This window comes from Podarcis erhardii, assembly GCF_964252035.2.
Source record: "Podarcis erhardii genome assembly, chromosome: 1".
Taxonomy (NCBI): Eukaryota; Metazoa; Chordata; class Lepidosauria; order Squamata; family Lacertidae; genus Podarcis; species Podarcis erhardii.
Genome location: NC_138497.1, coordinates 49,000,137 through 49,020,210, shown reverse-complemented (window position 1 = coordinate 49,020,210; position 20,074 = coordinate 49,000,137). Strand labels below are relative to the sequence as shown.

Sequence of the window (20,074 nt, the reverse complement as noted above, 5' to 3'; positions counted from 1 at the left end):
GAAACTAAATAACTTTTCTATACTGTATAGAAACAGCTGTTCAAACTGGAGCAGAAACAGCATCAAGATTAGGAAAACAGAGACATCCTGGTAACTTTCCTAACCTTTAGAGTTCATGAAGCTCTATTACAAAATATGCAGGCTATTAATCATTATGACTACCCATTAGCCCCAGTATCAGAATCAGTCTGTCTCTTTATACCCTGTGCTGAGAATCCTGAAGCAATTGTGCTTAGGTTCTGTGTATGGATTTCCCCTTGGCATCTGGCTGGCCCCTGGAAGAGCAGGATGCTAAACTAGATGGGCCTTTGGTTTGGTACAGCAGGGCTCTTATGTTTTCATTGGACTCTTTCTTTGTGGGGTGTTTCCCACTTGTGCTTCAGTGAAGTTTGGAAATGGAACAACATGATCTAGCCTCCTTGCTAAACAAGTTAATTAGGATTTATTTTAAAATATGACAAGGCCTTGTTGGCTTTGGAAAACCATGAACAGCTAACTGAATTAATTTATCTAGAAAAGGGCCATATGAGTCAAGCTAATCCCATAAACCTCAAACTAGCATAACCAGTAAGAATCACTTTCAGACAAGTTTGATTTTTATATATAATGTATATACATGGCCTCTCTTATTTTGTTAAGAACCATCCAAATTTTGCTATCTGTTTGTATACAGCTTTTAAAGAATTTATTTCCCCAAAGTAATTTACAAGCTACATGTCATGTGCACAATAAATTACTATTTAAGGCCTTATAAAGCGGTACCTTGGGTTACATACGCTTCAGGTTACATATGCTTCAGGTTACACACTCCGCTAACCCAGAAATAGTGCTTCAGGTTAAGAACTTTGCTTCAGGATAAGAACAGAAATCGGGCTCCAGCGGCACAGCGGCAGCAGGAGGCCCCATTAGCTAAAGTGGTGCTTCAGGTTAAGAACAGTTTCAGGTTAAGAACGGACCTCCGGAATGAATTAAGTACTTAACCCGAGGTACCACTGTATCTGTAATTGCAGGTGAAGTTACAGTTTGCAAATGGCTGCTTTCACTACAGTGAAAAATCTTTTACATTTACACACTATGTTTTACAAACTTAAAAAATTGTGCCATGAGTTTCATCAGACATAAAGTATAAGGTGTTAGCTTTTCTTTAAATATGTATTCTGGACTCTATTAGACTTTTTTAAATTATGCACATACTATTTGTGCAGAAAGATCACATCGCTCTTTATATGCCATTGATCACTGCACTCTGCCTTTAGGAATTAGTCCTTTGTTATTGTGGCATCTACCCTTTAGAATCCTCTCCTCTTGAATACAGCAGTCCCCCATTTACAAGCTTCCAATAGGTGCACAACCATGTATACGTGCATCGGGTCAAACCCAGAAGTGACCCAGAAAGGTCATAAAGATGTCACTGAAACGTCACAAAAAGGGTGGAGTGGGGCGCTTGCAATTTCACCAGCACATGTGGTGCATTGGATTGTAACGCCCACATAAATGGGGAGCTGCCTGTATTAGACAGGCGCTATCTCTGTTCTCTCTCCCCCTGCTTGGGCAGGTATTTTGGTGTAAGCTCTCTCTTCTTCTTTGACATAGGGAAGGAGAGTGGGGCTTGTGGATTTCTGAACAGTAGCCATGCAAACTTTCTAAACATATGGGTAGGCGTGTCTAAATAAGAACGTCTTCAGCAATTTTGAAATCCGTGGTTAAAACTAATGCAGTTTTGAATGATTCTATCTGCCATCTTAATTTGAAAATGGCGTCCATTTCCATCCTGTCATAGATGAAAATCTTGATGTCAGGAATCATTATGCAAAATTTGGTTAGAATCAAGATGGTAGTCGGCTGTCTTGAATCAAAATGGTGTTCAGTTGCATTGGAACGTAGGCGAAAGCTTGCTTCTTGATCTTAGGAACCATCATACAAAGCTTGGTTACTGTATTTTAAGAGGTGCCCAAATGCATAGCAAACAGACAAACATCAGTTCAAAACATATAATTGGTAAGAATTAATCAGATGTGATGTTTCATGGTTTTACAGTGCATTTCGGCAAAGCTTGTATGCAGGGGTGTGTGTGTCATAACACCCCCCCCCCAATTCTTTAGGTATGTGCATACGTGCTACATTTAGAGGTGGATTCCTGCCATAAAATGTACCTACACATTGTTTCATATGACACAGTTACTATTGTACAGCCTTACGGTACGGCCCACATCTTAACCATTTGAGGGCCACAAATTGTCCACAGTTTAAAGTCTTCCAGCAATCAACACTAGACTAGGAATACAGAGCTATAGAATGCAGCAGTTCAATAGCATTGTGAACTGTTTGGTTTTCTAACATAAGCACACCTATTCAGGATACTGTGTGCAAAATAGCTTCCTCCCACCTCAAGCTGTCTGTAGTGAAAAAACAACACCCTGTGTAATTACCAATAAAACGTTTGCATCTTCTAAATGAAGAGTATCTTGACCAATCAAGTACAGTACAGATTTGCTCTATACAGACTGTCCATTCTACTTTAGATAGTTCACATTTTTGGATGGAGAATCTCCATTCAGAAATCTGTGCTTTTATTCACAACTTTCTAGAGGATAGGAAAAGCATGTTGAAACTAACCCCTAAGCCCTGGGAGTCTGGCAGGATGTGGAAGAGGCAAGGCAATCTGATCCGCCCTGGCCTTTGGGGATGTCTTGCGCATGTCTCTGCAAACAGGTTTGTACAGGCAGCAAATGCATGGGCTGTTTGGATATGAAGCAGTCCCTCAAGGCACGTAGACCTTTTTGTGGTGGAGTAGAACAACACGGGGGGCAGGAGGGTAGGTTTTGAAGGTTACATTTGTGTTGGCTGTGTTCCTTGCTCATAGAGGAGGAAAGGCAATACCCTGAGGCTATTTCTGGGTGGTGGTAGTTTCAATTTGAAGACATGTAGCTGCTTGGGAGCAGCACATTTTTGTGTGTTGTTTTGTGTTTTCCCTGCTTGTTGTAGAACTCTTATTAATTTCTTGTGATTATTTTTAAGCCTTTGGCACAGACTTGCATCCAGTCTCTGCACTTCCCAGAAAACGCTTAAAAGCGAATTGCATAATGTGGTATTTTCCCTCTCTAATGCAGAACTAAATGCAGAGGCCAGTTTGCACTGGTGTTTAATCCCCCCCCCCAGCCCTTTCCTTGTCTTTGTCTTCTGGTGTGCCTTCTTCAATTGCCCTTGTTAGGGAAGTTGTTTCAGAAGCTGCCTTCTGTCAGTTCTGAGCCATAGGGAACCAGGGATACAGGGAGTGCAAGACTTAGCAGGGTTGAGACCAGGTATGCAACATGAAGGACAAAATCTGTTGCAGACAAGAGTATGAATTAAACATCTTAGGGATATGCTCAGATAAGTATGCAGGTAGGAAGCAGGCAGAAGGGGTGAACAAATGGATTAGGATGCTTGCAAGTTAGAAGACAGGCAGGCAACAGGCTGGAAGAGACCTGGAGCAAGACTAAGGAACTATGCAAGCAAGATCTTAGTCAGCTTGAAGCATTTATAGGTAGGTCTGGGAGAACCAATGAACTGCTTGGTGAATGGGCCCATGCTTGTATCTAAAGGACCTTCAGTGTCCTCAAGTAGCTCACATTGTAGAGCATCAGTGTACAGTGGTACCTCTGGTTGCAAACGGGATCCATTCCGGAGGCCCGTTCGCAACATGAAAAGAACACAACCCGCAGCAGCGCATCTGCACATGCACGGGTGGCGATTCGCTGCTTCTGCGCATGCGTGTGACATCATTTTGCGCATCTGCACATGCACGAGCGGCGAAACCCAGAAGTAACCCTTTCTGATACTTCCAAATTGCCGTGGGACGCAACCTGAAGAAACGTAACATGAAGCAAACGTAACATGAGGTTTGGCTGTACAAACCAGGAGGCTCCTTATCAGAGCCCCAGAAGTTCCCCACACTTTTTATTTGGTGACAAAGTAGCTGCAGAGAAAGAAGAGTTGGTAGGTAGGGAAAATTTGGGCTGAAGTCTTGGGTAGACAGTTGCTTCATCTCTTGGGCCATAGAAGTGGAAAGCCCAACCCCTTGAGGAAAACAGCAACTCTGGTCCCAAACAGAAGGTTGTCCACAAAAGCTTTGCAACAATTAATTGTGGAACCAATCACACAATTTAGATGGTGTGAGTGGATTGATGTTTCTTTTTTGTAATCTCATGTGGGTCGGCATGGTCATTATCCTAACACGCTAGTAGCCATTTTAAAGGAAAAAGAGAGACTGGCAGTCAGTAGCTGCCACCATCCCCAAAATATATTGCGTTTGTTTCAAGTGACTCTGGATTATTTTAAAAATTGGGAGGAATGAAGTTGATGTTGTTTTCCTGTCACACTCCTGTTGAGGTGGGCTGATTCAAGTAGTTAGCTACTTATGTGACTTCATGCCCATGTGCCACAGGCAATTTTAGCTACTTTACTGACAACCTACATTTTCAACACTGATACAGTTGAAAGCCAAGTGAGTCATGTGGGCATTACAGCACTTCTCCCATTATAATACAGTAGAACGTCGGCATATGCCACCCTCGGGTAACGTAAACTTCGGGTTGCGAAAGCGGCAAACCCAGAAGTATTTTCCGGGTTTCGCCGCTTGTGCATGTACAGAAGCGCTCTATCATGCCGTGCACATGCGCAGAAGAGGCACCTCCGGTTGCGGAAACCTCGGGATCCGACCGGAGCTCCGGAATGGATCCCGTCCGCAACTGGAGGTACCACTGTACCTGAATCATCCCAGCAAGCATACTCCCATGCTTGCAAGACATATAAATTTAATAATAATAATAATAATAATAATAATAATAATAATAATAATACCTGTATGGCATCTTCTTACATTTAAATGTGGCAGTTCAGCAGTAAAATGAAAGTTTGGGAAGTATGCATTAAAAACCCCCAAACCTATATGTTTGTAATTCTTGCACTCAAGTGTTGAATTTGGCTATGCAGATTTTGTGGCTGGAGCTAGTCTTGGCCTATGCATGCTGCTGGACTTGGAAGTGGGTCCAATGTACTTCTTTGTTGTTGTTTAGTCGTTTAGTGGTGTCCGACTCTTCGTGACCCCCTGGACCAGAGCACGCCAGGCACTCCGGTCTTCCACAGTGTTATGCCATGTTATGCCGTGCAGTGTACTTCGACTTCCTTATTAAACCATATTATGGAATTGCCATATTTAGTCAATGTGGGTGTAACTTTTCCACAATTTTGTGAACCCTGAGTTTTCAATCAAAGGTGCTACAGTTTAGTGTTCTAATAAGTGGTCTGCTCAGTATGAGGTTTTGTTATTAGGATGCAGTATTATTTATGTGAATTGTTTATGTGCTATGGAATATAATTGCTTCAGTGCTATTATCCTGTCCAAACTGAGAAAACCTAGTAGCATCTCACAAGAATATGGAAATGTGGACATTATGACTTGTCTGGTGAATTTCAAGGTTTGTGGTTTACCATATGCTGGAAAAGCAATCACATGCTTCCCTGTCAACTACCTGGGGATTAGTGGGTGTAAATATAGATGAATGACAGCTAGAGAAGTAATGGGCTAATTTGAGTGAGACAAAGCCTTTTGAATTGCATTGTTTTGGAAGTGAATAAAATATTCCTTTTTCCATTTTGGCCAACACTTCTGAGAACACTGGAGATTGTTGTGAGGCTCTGAACAGTTCCTCCAGCACCCATCTTCTACAGAAAACTCCCAACTCTAGTGACACTGGCAAGGAGGAGCTCTAATGCTGACAGTGTTATTTCTGTGATTATAGCAATTGGATATGTTCTTTTGTCTGAAAGTCTGATGTTGTAGGGTTGAACTATTACCTTGAACCTAGCTTTTCTCATTATAAACACCCAGCCATGTGATTGTGTAAAGACCACCAATTCTTTTGAAAGGTGCTAATATCACAGTGATTTACTGTAAGCCTGGATGAGGTAATGGGCAACTGTTCAACCATGTATGGCAAGCTGTTATTAATGCTCATGGAGCAGATTTTACCTGTTGAGAGCCCAGAGCCAAAGGAAGTTGCTAATCCAATGTCTAGTCTTAAGTTATGTGTTGTCAGTAACCCCTGCCTGTCATTTGCAGCAGGCAAGGCTGAACACAGCTGCTCTCCCTGCGCTCACATGCTGGCCATTGCCCCAGCTCAACATATCAAGTGTATCACTATGATGTTTTTCTCATGATGAGTTGGTAAATGGTTTCCTGGTGTTCTTAGCAATACTGTATGCAGTTGCTTCTCCACCAAAGGATAGACTTCAGGCATTATTATTTCAACCAATTATCAGCAGGTCATAGAACACAGCAGCACTGCTTGCTAAGTGCGCTGACATTTCTGGGCTGGAGAAACTCATAGCTAAGGGTTTTGAGATGCACAATCCCTTCTGCCAAATAGGAATTAAGTTGCTGCCCTAGAGAAGATTAATAGAAAATAAAATAAAAATAAAAAACAATTCCTCTGCAACATGCTGAGTAACTGTCCTGGCCATATGAAAATGACTGCTGCTTTTACCTCATTATCTCTACTGTGTTGCTGGAGTGCACTAAAAACAGCAAGAAACATGCACTAATGTAGGGGAAAGCCATTTTGGAGTCATCTAAGTGTTTTGTACTAACTCTCCCATCTCAATGGGAAGCCTTTAATTAGTGTTTTCCTAAATGCTGCTACATGTGAAATGGGAATTTTGCCCTGTTCTCATAATAGCCATTTCATGTGAGGTTTCCCCCTTCCCCTTAATTCCGATGCATTCCAAAGCCTCTGTACCTTTGCTGGTTACTGATTGATGGTTCTGTACTATGTTCCCTTTAATTTTGCAATAAACCAACAAGGAGGTTGAGACCACAAGTTTACAGAAAATGCCTTATTTACTCAACTAGTTTTACAAGGATGGCAGAGTAATATTTAGTAGTTTCAGTGTGGTCCTGGGGAGGGCAGAAGATGTATTTGAGAAAATGCATTGCAAAAATAGCTTGCTTATTCCTTTCTGTAGAAGCAGTCATAAATCAGTTTCTGGGACACCTTTCTTCTTGAAACGCCAGGGACTACAGATTTACACAAAGTGTGCATTTAAACCAATACAGTTGTATATTGGTGTCTTATGTTAGGTGCTTTAAATTGTTCGTTTTGTAGTGTGCTTTCAAAAAACAAACAAACAACCTACCGAACACAGAAAGGCACTGGACACAAAAAGCACACAATGGCATAGTGCAATGTTTATAGTGGAGCAAATGTGGGATGACCACATCACTCATGGGTTCTTTTGACATTTGTGAATAATGTAGTCAGTGCAAATATCTGCCAATAAAAACTTTATACCATGCCATAATGTGTAAGTGTGCACAGACATGTACATTAATCTGAAATATGTCCTATTCCTCTTCTTCACATCTGTTTCTGTTGGATGTTGCTTAACATTTCCGTCTTCTTTGGCTCTGCATTAGGATTCTGGAACTGGCATACTGTTGTCAGTGGAGACTGCTTCAATGCTGAATCTGCTGTGGTTCTAATCCCATTAAACCAATGTGAATATGGGATAGGTGAATAGGTGACTCCTCTTACACAGGGGTTACGTTCCAGGCTCCTGAGCGCAGAAATGAAATCACGTAGAGTGGGGAGCACCCTCTAAAGACCCTTTAAATGTGAACTCTGCCACTTTCTCTTCAATCCACACCCAAAATACCCACAACTAGAATTCAAGTTCTTGTCTGGCAGGAGGCTGGAGGACATGTGGGAAAGTGTCTGCTGTTGGGCAGGGAGGCTGAGCAGCATAAACAAAGCCCTGCTGTACCTCCAGTGTCTTTGGGGCTTTCCCCCACCTTCACTGACATTCTCTTTGGGCTCTGGGGAGGGTCTCCTCATGAACCACAAGGACTCTGCGGGAAGTGCACTTTTAAGAGACTGAGGCAGGCGAGAGACCACAGCCCAGCTTACTAGTTGATCAGGTGAAGATCATGGGATTTGTTAAGTCCGGGAGGAGGTTTGTGGCCACTTAGCTTGATTAGGCTCAAGACAGGTGAGGATAACATGTTTCATTAAGGGGAGAGATACAGCTACTCAGATGGAACAAGCTCAGGTGCATCAAACAAGATTGGCAGGAATAAAAGGGAAGCAAGGTAGCAACTCTTTGTTTGCTGAACTTTCACCACTGATGGTCCACGGTTTGGTTGTTTTGGGAACTCCAATGGACTTTGATTTTGCGACTGACTAGGATTCCAACCCTGGATCTTTTTCAGAGACAGGAACCTGGCCTTTTGGGTTGACTTAGAACCTTTCTCGTTGCATTGGACCTGAAGCTGTATTTGAGCATCTGACTCATCTCTAGCATTGCCCTTGGGACTGTGAGCACTATCAGGACTTAACTCAGAGTACGCTGGGTTTTGGGACAAGCACACTCACGGGCTAATAATAATAATAATAATAATAATAATAATAATAATAATAAGCCTTTATTATCACTACACCATCTGTGTGCAGTGAAATTAAATGACCCCCTCCCCCACACACTCAGTCTTGTTCGCACTCTGTGTGCTTGTCAGAAGTCAATTGCACCACTATTTTTTTTTCATTCAGCAGTCCAACAGCCCATGGATAAAAACTGTTCTTTAACCTGTTGGTGCGGCTGACTATACTTCTGTATCTCCTGCCTGAAGGCAGGAGATTAAAGAGGTGCTGGGCGGGGTGTGAGTTGTCCCTAAGAATTTCCTCGCTCTCCTGAGGCAGCGGTCTCCTGCTGTCATCTAGCGAACTCAGGGGACAGCCCATGATATGTGCTGTATTTGCCACCCTCTGTAGGGACTTCCTGTCCGTGGCTGTCAAACCAGCATTCCACACTGTAATACAGTATGAAGCCTTTTGTGAAGCCTGCAAATGTAGGGCATGAACAGGGCCCTTCTTTCCATGACCTTCAACTTAGTGTGGGTGGTGCAAATTACCTCAATTGTGTCAAGCAGGAGCAGCTTCTAAGCATTACCTCACTATTGCACAAATACATCATGAAGCATAGCTCATTTGGAGACCTTCAGGAACCCAGAGAAATCTGTAGTGTATTTTTTTTAGGTAAACTTGAAAATTTGTGGTGAAATGCAGTTTGGATTTCAGATATCTGTGGCAACTCTAGACTTAAAGGGTTTATATTAGAGTCTAAACCAGTGATGGCCAAACTTGGCCCTCCAGCTGTTTTGGGACTACAACTCCCATTATCCCTAGCTAACAGGGCCAGTGATCAGGGATGATGGGAATTGTAGTCCCAAAACAGCTGGAGGGCCAAGTTTGGCCATCACTGGTCTAAACAAAAGGAAAGATGTTCTGAGAGTGTAAAAGGCTATATAGTACACTTAATGGAGATCACCATCTTTGTTGTTGTTGTTGTTTAGTCGTTTAGTCGTGTCCGACTCTTCGTGACCCCATGGACCAGAGAACGCCAGGCACCTCTGTCCTCCACTGCCTCCCGCAGTTTGGTCAAACTCATGCTGGTAACCTCGAAAACACTATCCAACCATCTCGTCCTCTGCCGTCCCCTTCTCCTTGTGCCCTCCATCTTTCCCAACATCAGGGTCTTCTCCAGGGAGTCTTCTCTTCTCATGAGGTGGCCAAAGTACTGGAGCCTCAGCTTCACAATCTGTCCTTCCAGTGAGCACTCAGGGTTGATTTCCTTCAGTATGGAGAGGTTTGATCTTCTTGCAGTCCATGGGACTCTCAAGAGTCTCCTCCAGCACCATAATTCAAAAGCATCAATTCTTCGGCGATCAGCCTTCTTTATGGTCCAGCTCTCACTTCCATACATCACTACTGGGAAAACCATAGCTTTAACTATACGAACCTTTGTTGGCAAGGTGATGTCTCTACTTCTCAAGATGCTGTCTAGGCCTGTCATTGCCCTTCTCCCAAGAAGCAGGCGTCTTTTAATTTCGTGGCTGCTATCACCATCTGCAGTGATCATTGAGCCCAAGAAAGTAAAATCTCTCACTACCTCCATTTCTTCCCCTTCTATTTGCCAGGAGGTGATGGGACCAGTGGCCATGATCTTCGTTTTTTTGATGTTGAGCTTCAGACTCAACCATCTTCAGATCACCATCTTAGCCCATGTTTAATATATTGTTGTGCAGGGAAGGTTTGGTAAAATTAGGGCTTCAAAGTTCTGGTTGGGCTTTGAACTTCCTGTTCATCCTCCAATACCAATTTACTCTTGCCCTTTTTTCTTTCATTGGTTAGCCTATGGAGCTCTGATGTTTACATATAACGTGCCTGTATTATCCCATCAAACTCGTGAATTGCATTATGTTCAATTTAATTGTTGTTGGTGGTACATTATCCAATTAGCCACTTCATCTAGCAGAGGTGGTTCATCTCATGGTAACAAAAATTCAGTAGATTCAGTGGTAGCTATCAGGGTAGCTCTTAGTTCAGCATTGTTGATAAACAAATCACACATCCCAAAGTGACCTGTGTAAGGTGCTTCAGAGAGCAGGTTGGCAAACCATTCTGTAAAGCACCACCTATCCTCCAAATGCCGCTCCAGTGATGTTTAATGGGAGGAGAGGGGTGCTTCAGTCTGTCATTTCACCTGGGCTGCCTGCCACTTATACTGCTTGCTTCTCGTCTGCCTGCCTGCTATTCTGTCACTACGCTGGAGTTTCCCTGATCACCTATTGGTAGTCAAGGAAACTGCAGCATGACAACAGCCTTGCAAATTTATAATATGTGTGTGTCGCTGTTTGATCTCTTTAAATAAAGCAAGGTATTTTGCCTCCTCCAGACCAAAAGGATGATCAGCCTGCAACATTGCAGACACACTACCTACCCCAGAAGCAGGGGTTGGATCAAGCATGTAGGCTGGTACAGGCATGCTAAGAAGGCGGCAACCTGATAGAGGATCAGTCAGACGGGAAGCTATAGGAGGGACAAGTAAGCTTGGCAGAAATACAGATGTACAACTATGAAGTCATGTTCAGAATAGGGTCTGGTCTTTTTGCCCAGGCAAAGGCTCAGGCATGAGCTAGAATTAGTTACACTATACATTTTATAGCCAGGATTGCTCAAGAGGAAACTGGTGGTGAGGTGCTGGAGCATAGCTGTCAACGTTTCCCTTTTTTTAAGGGAAATTCCCTTATTCCGAATAGGATTCCTCGCAAGAAAAGGGAAAAGTTGACAGCTATGTGCTGGAGCCATGTAGAAAACAATACTCTACCTTCTTGCTCTATCTGTAGTTCATAACAGCAGATGGAACCCCAGTGCATAATAGATCAGAAGACTTCTAACCTGAATCTTGATAGATCCTGAGAGAATCACTCTCTTGAATAGACAACATGGATATATTTGGTGCTCCAGACTATCACGGTAGCAGCAATTCTTACACTAAGCCAGACCATTGATTCTCTCCACGCAGTTCTCTCCAAGCTTTGACAGGAGGCTTTCCCTGCCCTACCTGGAGATACCAGGGGCCTTTGACATTTTGCATACAAAGTAGGTGCTCTAACATTGATCTACAAAGATGGGATAGCTCTGGTGATATTTTGTTTCCATGGTATTTTATTCTTTATTTGTTTTTAGCCCAGACTGACTGGGACTAGCAATGTCATCTTACCTCACTGGCTCTATACAGCATGCACTTGAAATGATGAGGTGGCCCAATTCAGTTTGTCGCATTCACTAAACCTGTCCGGTTTTTTTGAAGTCATGCATCACCCTATATTCTAAGCTTAACAGATATTCCACGATCCTCACTGTATATACCCATCTGGCTCTTAAACTGCCTTCTTATTTGCTTTTTTGAATTTTATGCACACCCGCACCAACCTGGCCCTAAACACTCATCACTTCCCATCCTGGCTCCTACATACTTGTTTCTCTGTACCATTACTCCTTTTCAACAAAGGCATCCCTTTCTTGAACCTGGGAGATATGAGGTGTAATGTGAAGCCCATAAGTAATCTGAAAAGATTGCTTGAAAGGATTTGCTTTCTGCAGCAGTCTATTATGATGCTACTATAGTTGATCCAACATTTATAGGAAGGAATTGAAGTGGTTGAAAATTAGGGTGGGTGTTGAGGGTTGCCTGTCTGCCTATATACATTCCAATTCTTCTCTGAGTTACCACTGTATATTCTTCTTGTAATTCTAATACTTTTTCCTTCTCCATGTCTGTTTGCAGGTTATCTTGACGAATCAGATTACCACGTGGCTGAGCGATGGCCTTGCTGTACAGGCAGACCTGCTGTCTCCAGCTGATGACTTCTCTCTGTCTGAAGGTAAGCAACCCTTTTTATTACAGTTGAAACTTGACCCTGACACAAATCTCCACTACTACTCGTAAGTCTCTTTTTCATATTTAAGTAGCAATAGAAATATGGTTATTTGACCTAGTGTAAGATGTAGCTAGAATTCAAAGCCCCTTTCAAACAACTTTTAGAGTTTCATTCTTTAAGACCAGTAAATGGTATTGATCTGCATGCTGGAACCTTAGAAGGGTTTGTTTACCCCACATTTTGTATGGTAGCATGCTTCAAAACATTGCTATGTTCTTACCAACCTGGTGAATTACAGAACCTTCCCATCACTGTTAGAGGCAAGGTAGTTGAGGGAATAGTTGGGTCATTCTGCTGATCTAATGTGATACAGGAACACGAGGCAATGGCCGTAATTATCAGCTACTCGAAAGAACAAGTTGGCTCTGTCGGATAAAGAATAAATACTCATGTTTCTGCAATGATTTTGTTTCACATATTGTATAGCACAGTGCAGACCTAAATACTTCATTATGCTGTAGAAACTTGTGTGTGATGTAACACAGCCTAATTTTGTTAAAAACCTGCATCAGATAAGGATATGGAAATGATGCAATTGGTGCACTATCTTCCATCTAACCATGTGCACCTATCACTATAGTATCAAATTATTTACTATCTTAAGTCTTTTATAGCTTTTACCCTTACAGCATGCCTATTGTAGAACTGGGGCAAAGTGAAATTACAAGAGTCTGTGACAGAATTAAAAGCAATTTTCTGAGTCCTTTACCTTATCTGTGATCTATTCATTCAAACGATGCATCTTGCAGCTTGCATTAGGAAACAGTTTCACAGAGAAATAGTTGAAAGATGTGCTCTAGTAATATTGACAAGGAATTCAATAGAAACCTGATGGCAGAAAGTATGAATATATTTTATGAATTACTTACTCCTAAAAAGAAAAACTTCCTAAAAGCAATTAGAAAATTCTGCTACTAATATGCTGTTTTCTACATTGCGACTGAGTACCTGCTAGCAGGCTCCAACATTGACTAGGAACTGCATATACCTTCCATATATGGACATAGTTTGAAACCAAGGATCACTTTGCATATTATATTGTGTGCATACAGTAAAGTGTATCGCATGTGTATGAAAAATCCATGTTTGTAAATGCAGGTATTACGCAGAGATGTGTGCTAGGGAGCTGGGACTGGGCATGGCTCCCTGCCGTAGGTACACCCAGCAGCAAATATACTTGCTGTTCTGTAATGTGTCGAGTTATAGGGATAATATAGGTATTAAAACAATGTCAAAATCAATTCTGTCTTGATTGGGGAGAATATGTCTATAACAGGCTGAGGGTGACGAGGGTACTCTTTCATTCCACAGGCTCTGCTGCTATTTAAATAGAAAGACCGGTTGCAGGACTAAAATGTGCAACAAGTCTAATTCAGTATAAGGGAACCAGAATGGGTTTCACACATCTTCAAAAGAAACTAGGAAAACAATTTGCCCAGACTTCTTCTGACCAGCTGCCACCCTCAAATGTTTACCTATAAAAGTCGGATTTGTTATGTTCATGTTGGCTAGATCTAGTTTTAGACTGTGTTCAATTTTCTTTTCTTTCATGTGGGATAAAGACTTTGGTCATACGCAAGTGGAGTGACAATTTACCTTTTCCTGTAATGTCATTGCAACATAGAGATGTAGTAATTTACGCAATAAAGGTGCCCTTGTGAAGGCTGAAGGGATGCTAGCTTTACAGTTTGCCTCTCTCCTGGGCCCAGTGCTTTTCCTCTAGAAAAAAGGCGCCTGTACTCACATGAAGTTGTTACAGTTAGTGCCACACAATTAACCAGCGCTTTTCTTCTAGGAAAAATTGCTGGTTCTACGTACACTTGAGTACCCCCAGAAAAAAAGCACTGCCAGGGCCTATAAATCATTCTCTTTTAGTCTCAAGAGCTTTCCATGGTGATATTATAGCTACACATCTCTTTTAGCGCTTTGATAAGTGAACCTCAGTGATTCACTGAATTCAATAAGGCTTGCTTTGGCACAGGAATTTGGGCTGTTAAATAGACTAGAGTTAGTTTGGGACAAATTGCTTCTTGAACTTCTGTGTTCAGGTCAATGTATAGCCTCTGCTGTTTCCACTTTAGTAGCTTTTATGTCCTTTCTGTGAGGACCCTGCATTGGATGAGTTTTTGTGCCTTGGAGCTGAGCTAAGCAAGATGAGAGGCTGTGGCAGTGGTGCACATATCACCAGCCAAAGAATTCTACATCCCTGAGCTACGGTAACATGTACTAAGTTTAACAAAAGTGCTGAGCACAAAGAACTGAGCATTTGCTTGGTTGTGATCAGTTCTTTAAACAAGCTTCTCAAGCATAACGTGTTCCAGCGTGTTAGAAACTTACATGTACTTGAGGGAATAATCACATTTTGACAGTTGCTGAATTTTTCTCTTCATTGTTATAGGCACAAAGTCTTCAAATCAATTGCAAGCTTCTTTTGATGATAACAATAGCCTCTGTGCGTCATTGGGGGTATGCTCTAAAAGATTCATAATTTATCAAATATCCAATTTTGCTAGAAAGTTTTAAACAAGTCATAAATGATTAGACAGCCTTTGTAGCCACAAATCCACTGGAATTAGTTTCATGAGATTAAATGCATTGGAGTGGTAATAAATATCTGGTTTTGGTTATCACTTTGAGTAGTCTAAACTGACAACACTCTGTTTCTGCTAATGGATGGGGTATTGGATTTCATTTTGCTGCAGCACTGTACAGCCACCCAGTATCTATAATTCCCCCCCCCCTACAATTCAACTGCTTTAATGTTAGTAGGGATTAATGCTGATGCATTAGATGGAAAAACAGTAATTAACAATTAACAGTAATTGAAGGTCTATAGATACACTGGATATCTAGGAGGACGATCACATTTCAAATAAGTCTCACATATGCATACCTAGAAACACGCCACTAAGAATGTAGAGATGTGTGACAAGAAGGAATTAAGTCCAAATCTTTTTGGAGTTCATGGAGTCACTCTCTAGACAGCTTGGCCTTCAGTAGAGAAGGTGGTGCTCCCACATTATTCAAGGCATCTGTCAATGGTTTCAGCTTTTTTGGACTGAAAAAGATGGAAGCAGGTTGCAACTCTTCTTAGAACATGCTGTAGCCTCAACACTGCCAATTAATGAATTACCCATTGTTCCTTCTACAAGTTTGTCCCTGTATTGAACATAACTGTAACTGCTACCTAAAACAGTGTTATGAAAAACAGAAGTGAAACTTGAGATTTGATTTAATTAGTGTGCATGCTATGAAGACTGTTTATACTAACTTTTTATAAGCTGCCAAGGAACCTGTTGAAGGACAGGCCACCTGGTGGCTCTTCATGACATATATGACAAAGCAAACACAAGGTTGGCACATTCCATTGAAATATGATTTTATTTGGAAGTCTTTGTAGTTATATTCATTCTGTATATTGTTATGGTATGAATGCATGTATGCTTGCTGTATTCCCCAACCCTACCCACAGGTCAGGACACTTCCTACTTCCTTTCATTGTGATTACTTGTCTGTGATTTGTTCACATTATCCTCTTGGGTAGTACTATATTGTACGATTGCTGATTTGTGCTGCTTCATTCTTATATTGTTTTGAACATGTTTAAGTTTAAAGTTTCAATAAAAAAGAATGAAAAGAAGAAAAAAGTCCTGCTGGAATAAGAATATGCTGTACTTAATAGGTCCTTGTTCTGATTCAGCAAGGCAGTCCTTATGTCCTGTTTGTACTTGAATCAGCTCTCCACCCCCAAAATTTGATTTGAGGCTTGCAAAGCTCCAACTGGTTTGTGCTTAATAGATAAAAGATGTTTTATCGCATGGATAAACGCAGTCCCCCATGCACTCTGGTGATAGCCTTCCAGGAACCGTCAGGCGATGATGAGTCATAGCTTTCTTCCCTAGCTGCAGCTGTGTACCAATGCTCCATTAGAGCATTTTAATTTGGTGTTTAAAAGGCATACATGGCAGTCATAAGACCTGAATCAGGAAGAAACGGTTAAAAGCCTTCTAACTCTGAAGTTGCTGAAAAGCATTCTTTACCATGTTTCAGACGTAGTGCTGGATCCAGTCTGTGAACCTCAGTGATTAGGGGGCAGTCAGACTCACCCATAGTAGGTACCTCTTCACCTCTCTTCCAGTTACAAGGCATGGCAACCATCTTTACTTCATTTATGTTTGCATTTAGCTTCCATAAATTTGTCTATATCCAATAATCTGTCATTGTAGCCAAGCATACAATGAGTAAGCACCAAGATCACAAGACCTCGTTTCAGATAAAATATAAAGGGTTAGGCGCCACCAGCATTTTGATGGGCAGCTTATCCAAGAGTCCTGCATCATCTAATTAGTAGAGCTATATTACACAGCGTCTACCACATCCCCTTGGTACCATGTTTGTTTAAAAGCAGAGTTGGGAATTAAATCCATGAATCCTGATGCTAACAATCCAAAATGTATTCCTGGACTTGTCTTACAAGGGAAAAAAAATCCAAGAGAAAACATTTCACATATTGATATAGTAAAATTGCTTCAGGCACAGGACGTGCAGAACGAAAGGGTTCCTATAGAAGATGGGGAATTACATAATCCCACCCAGGGAATTCTTAAGAAAACAGCAGCAAAAGACCATGCACTACACATTCCTAGAGACCCACCAACTGAAACTTCAACCATTTAAAACACAATATAGCCTTGCTATAAATAACTTTAATTTTTAAAATTATTGCATCATTTACAGTTCTTCCTTTAAACCCAGCTGTCAAAATCCACTCCAGATGTTTGGTAGGCAAGAACAGCAAGCAACAAAGTCAAACAAGAAAGTTGAAAACTTAATGAGCAGTGATGGATTTAAAATAAAAATAGGAGCAATAGAGGAATGAAAATGAAATTTGAAACCATTTTAAAAGGAGCATAATAATTAATTTATCTTGTTCATAAGACAGCAAATTTATTAGGTTGTTTTTTCTTCAAAGCCACGGGGACTTGGCTGTTGAAACCTGAAATTGTTGTTCCATAACCTATGCTTTTATATTAAACAGATGACCTCAGATTTTGGAGCAGCTTTTGACTGCAGGGAAAGTATGCCATTAAGAAAGTGCCAGAATTGTGCTTAATTGATACAAGTCTTGAAAACCTCTCTAAAGGGTGTTATTTCCCATATACAGATTTCTGGGAAATGACAGAGCCCCACTTCATACATTTACTGGAGGCTAGTGCTAAAACAGTGCAAAGGAAGAAAAGCCCTGGTCCTCCCCTCCCTCGTGCAGGTAACATCCCATGTGAGTAAGTAATGTGCTCTTAAAAGAATGGTGTATGTGTAGGCAGTAATCAAAACAGGAGCTTTTTCACAACTGGCCAGTACTGTGGAGGTCATGGCTCACATGGCAGGCTATCTGCATTGTGGTGGGGAGAGCTCACATCTCTCTTCCACCATTCCTTTCTTCTATGTCTCTCTTCACATCTCTTCCACTTTAGGGGAAAGGCTGTAGCTAAGTGGGGGAGCTTCTGTTTCACATGTAGAAGGTCCCAGGTTCAGTCCTTGGCCTCTCCAGATAGGGCTGGAAGGCACCTCTGAAATCTGGGAAAGCCGTTGCCAATCCATGTAGCTAATGCTGAATTAGGCAAATGCTATAAGGCAGCTTCCTATGCTATTTCAGTGCTTGCCCATACTGTATGAATTGGGCCCAAAGAGCTGTAGAATTTCATCAGAATTCAAGCTGTATGTGAAGGACTCCAAAGTCAAAGTCTGAATCCAATTCAAGAACTACTAATTAGATTACCCAAGAAATGTGGTGCATTAGATATGCTCTGTTGTCTCATACAGCTATCCTGGACAGATGGAAGAGTTTATCGTCTCTTGGCATATAATTAGGATTGAGTCTTTAAAAAAAAATGAAAAAAAAATCAGGTTACGGATACAAATTATGAGCAAACTATTTAATTTCCGTGAAGCTTATACACAGTACCAGCTTGTAGCAAGAGACGCAGCTGGTAATATTTCCATAAGCCACTCTAGAAATTTCAGTGAACAGGAACTCGGGTGAATGTTTGTGTTTCAGTCTGAATATTCTCTGTACACTTGCCTTTACACACACACACACACACACACACACACACACACACCCCCACCCCAAAACCAGTCCAGCAACATTAATAAACAAAGACCCTTGTCTCATCTTTGAAATTCAGACTTGCAGGAACTTTGCCAATCTCGGGCAAGTTTTACGGAACACAGTAATTTAACCAGACCGCAAAGTAATGGCCATGTATTTTTCTGCATGTTCCTCCCATTGTTAGTTATTACCAGGATCTTTATGTACAAACTGAATAAATTTTCTTTTCCAGTCAGGCTCCTCCTTACTACAGGGACGTTACACTCCTTTGTTTTCCCCCTCCACAACTCTGAATCACAGAGTCATGTGCCTGGTGCAATAAAATGACTGGGCCAGGTTAGCGGAAGATGACTATTGAAGAGTGATTTCAGAATACAACACAATACGTATGCACATCTTACTGAGCATGAATACTTGGGATAATAAAAAAGAAGAAAAAAGAATTATAGCTATGCATAGAATTGCAGATGTTTTTAAAACACACCAAGGGTTTTATTATACAAAGCAGAGCCTGGGTGTTTTTAACATATTAAGTTCTGTCCTGCTTTGTAAAAGTAAAACTGTTTTTTCCCAGCTGTGCTTAAACCAGCCAGATCTGTAAGCCTTCCTTGCAAAATTTCCTTTTCTATCGCCAGAACATTTTGCTTGCCTATCCATTTGTAATTCTGCTGGGTACATCTGTTGCTGAAATCTGCAGGAGCACATCTATGAGTACAGCTATGAGGTTTTAATATTTACAGAAAGGAATTCACCCATTCCCTGCTAATTCAGAAATCTGCCTGTCATAACATTATAGTCTGAGGGGAGCCTATAAAGAAAGGAGGATTGTAATGTAAGCTTCAGTGCACTTGAGCTATGCAGTATCAGTTAATTGCAAGCTGTGACATGAGCTGGGTGTGAGAGAATGAAGGGTAAGTTCACAGAATATAATGGGTATGTGCAGGAAAGCTCAACATCCCGTTTTTGAGACTATTAAAAATATTTTAAGCAACTTCCCCTCCCCCAAACCAACCCCTCCCCAAAAGTTTTGATCTGTAAAGCAGAATGAGCATAACTTCAGACTGCCCTTGGCAACTGCTTAGAGGCTGCAGATAGTGTTAAATCCTGAGAGCACATTGCACTACTGCTCCAGTCCTCGCACTGTTTCTCTGCTGTTACCTTCTGTGCATAATTTAGAGGGTTAGCTTTGATCTAAAGAGAACTAAACAGCTTGAGCCCTGCCTAAGACAGGGCTTATCCTCATGGTCTTGCAAAGGACTACAGTAAGTTTTCACAAGAAGAGGGGAAGAGGGAAATGACTACTTGTACTGGTATGTGTCTTCCTTTTATGGATTAGAAATGTGCTTCAAACTGGAGGGGGAGAACACATTTTTCCAGTTCTTCCCTCGTCTTCCTAAGGAATCTCCATGCTGTAGATTGAAAGTGTTACTGTTACTTCCAAAAGCAAGAAAGAGAAAAGAAGAATGTTACACCGTCACCTAATTAAGGAAAAAAACATTCCTGCAGAGTGCTAACAGATCAGGATTCTAGTCCAGCCTGTTCCCTGATCCCCTAGTTTTCTTTATGCAGGGAGAAATAGGTTTCTTTTTACAAGTTGGGGAGTATTCTGATATCACGCCCCCTCCCAGGTGCACAGTGGGGCC

At 41.5% G+C, this 20,074-nt stretch overlaps 1 protein-coding gene across 14 annotated transcripts in view; it reads left to right on the top strand.

Moving 5' to 3' along the window:
• RAD51B (RAD51 paralog B) overlaps positions 1-20,074 on the top strand; it is a 351,970-nt gene that overhangs the window by 115,668 nt on the left and 216,228 nt on the right. For 12 of the 14 annotated variants that reach the window (XM_081851645.1, XM_081851642.1, XM_081851641.1 and 9 more), the window contains exon 8: positions 12,166-12,262. In XM_081851645.1, the coding sequence (XP_081707771.1) occupies positions 12,166-12,262 (97 nt within the window). Of the gene's footprint in view, positions 1-12,165; positions 12,263-14,717; positions 14,786-20,074 lie in introns of all 14 variants that reach the window. The other 2 variants (XR_014153916.1, XR_014153917.1) reach the window with 1 other exon arrangement.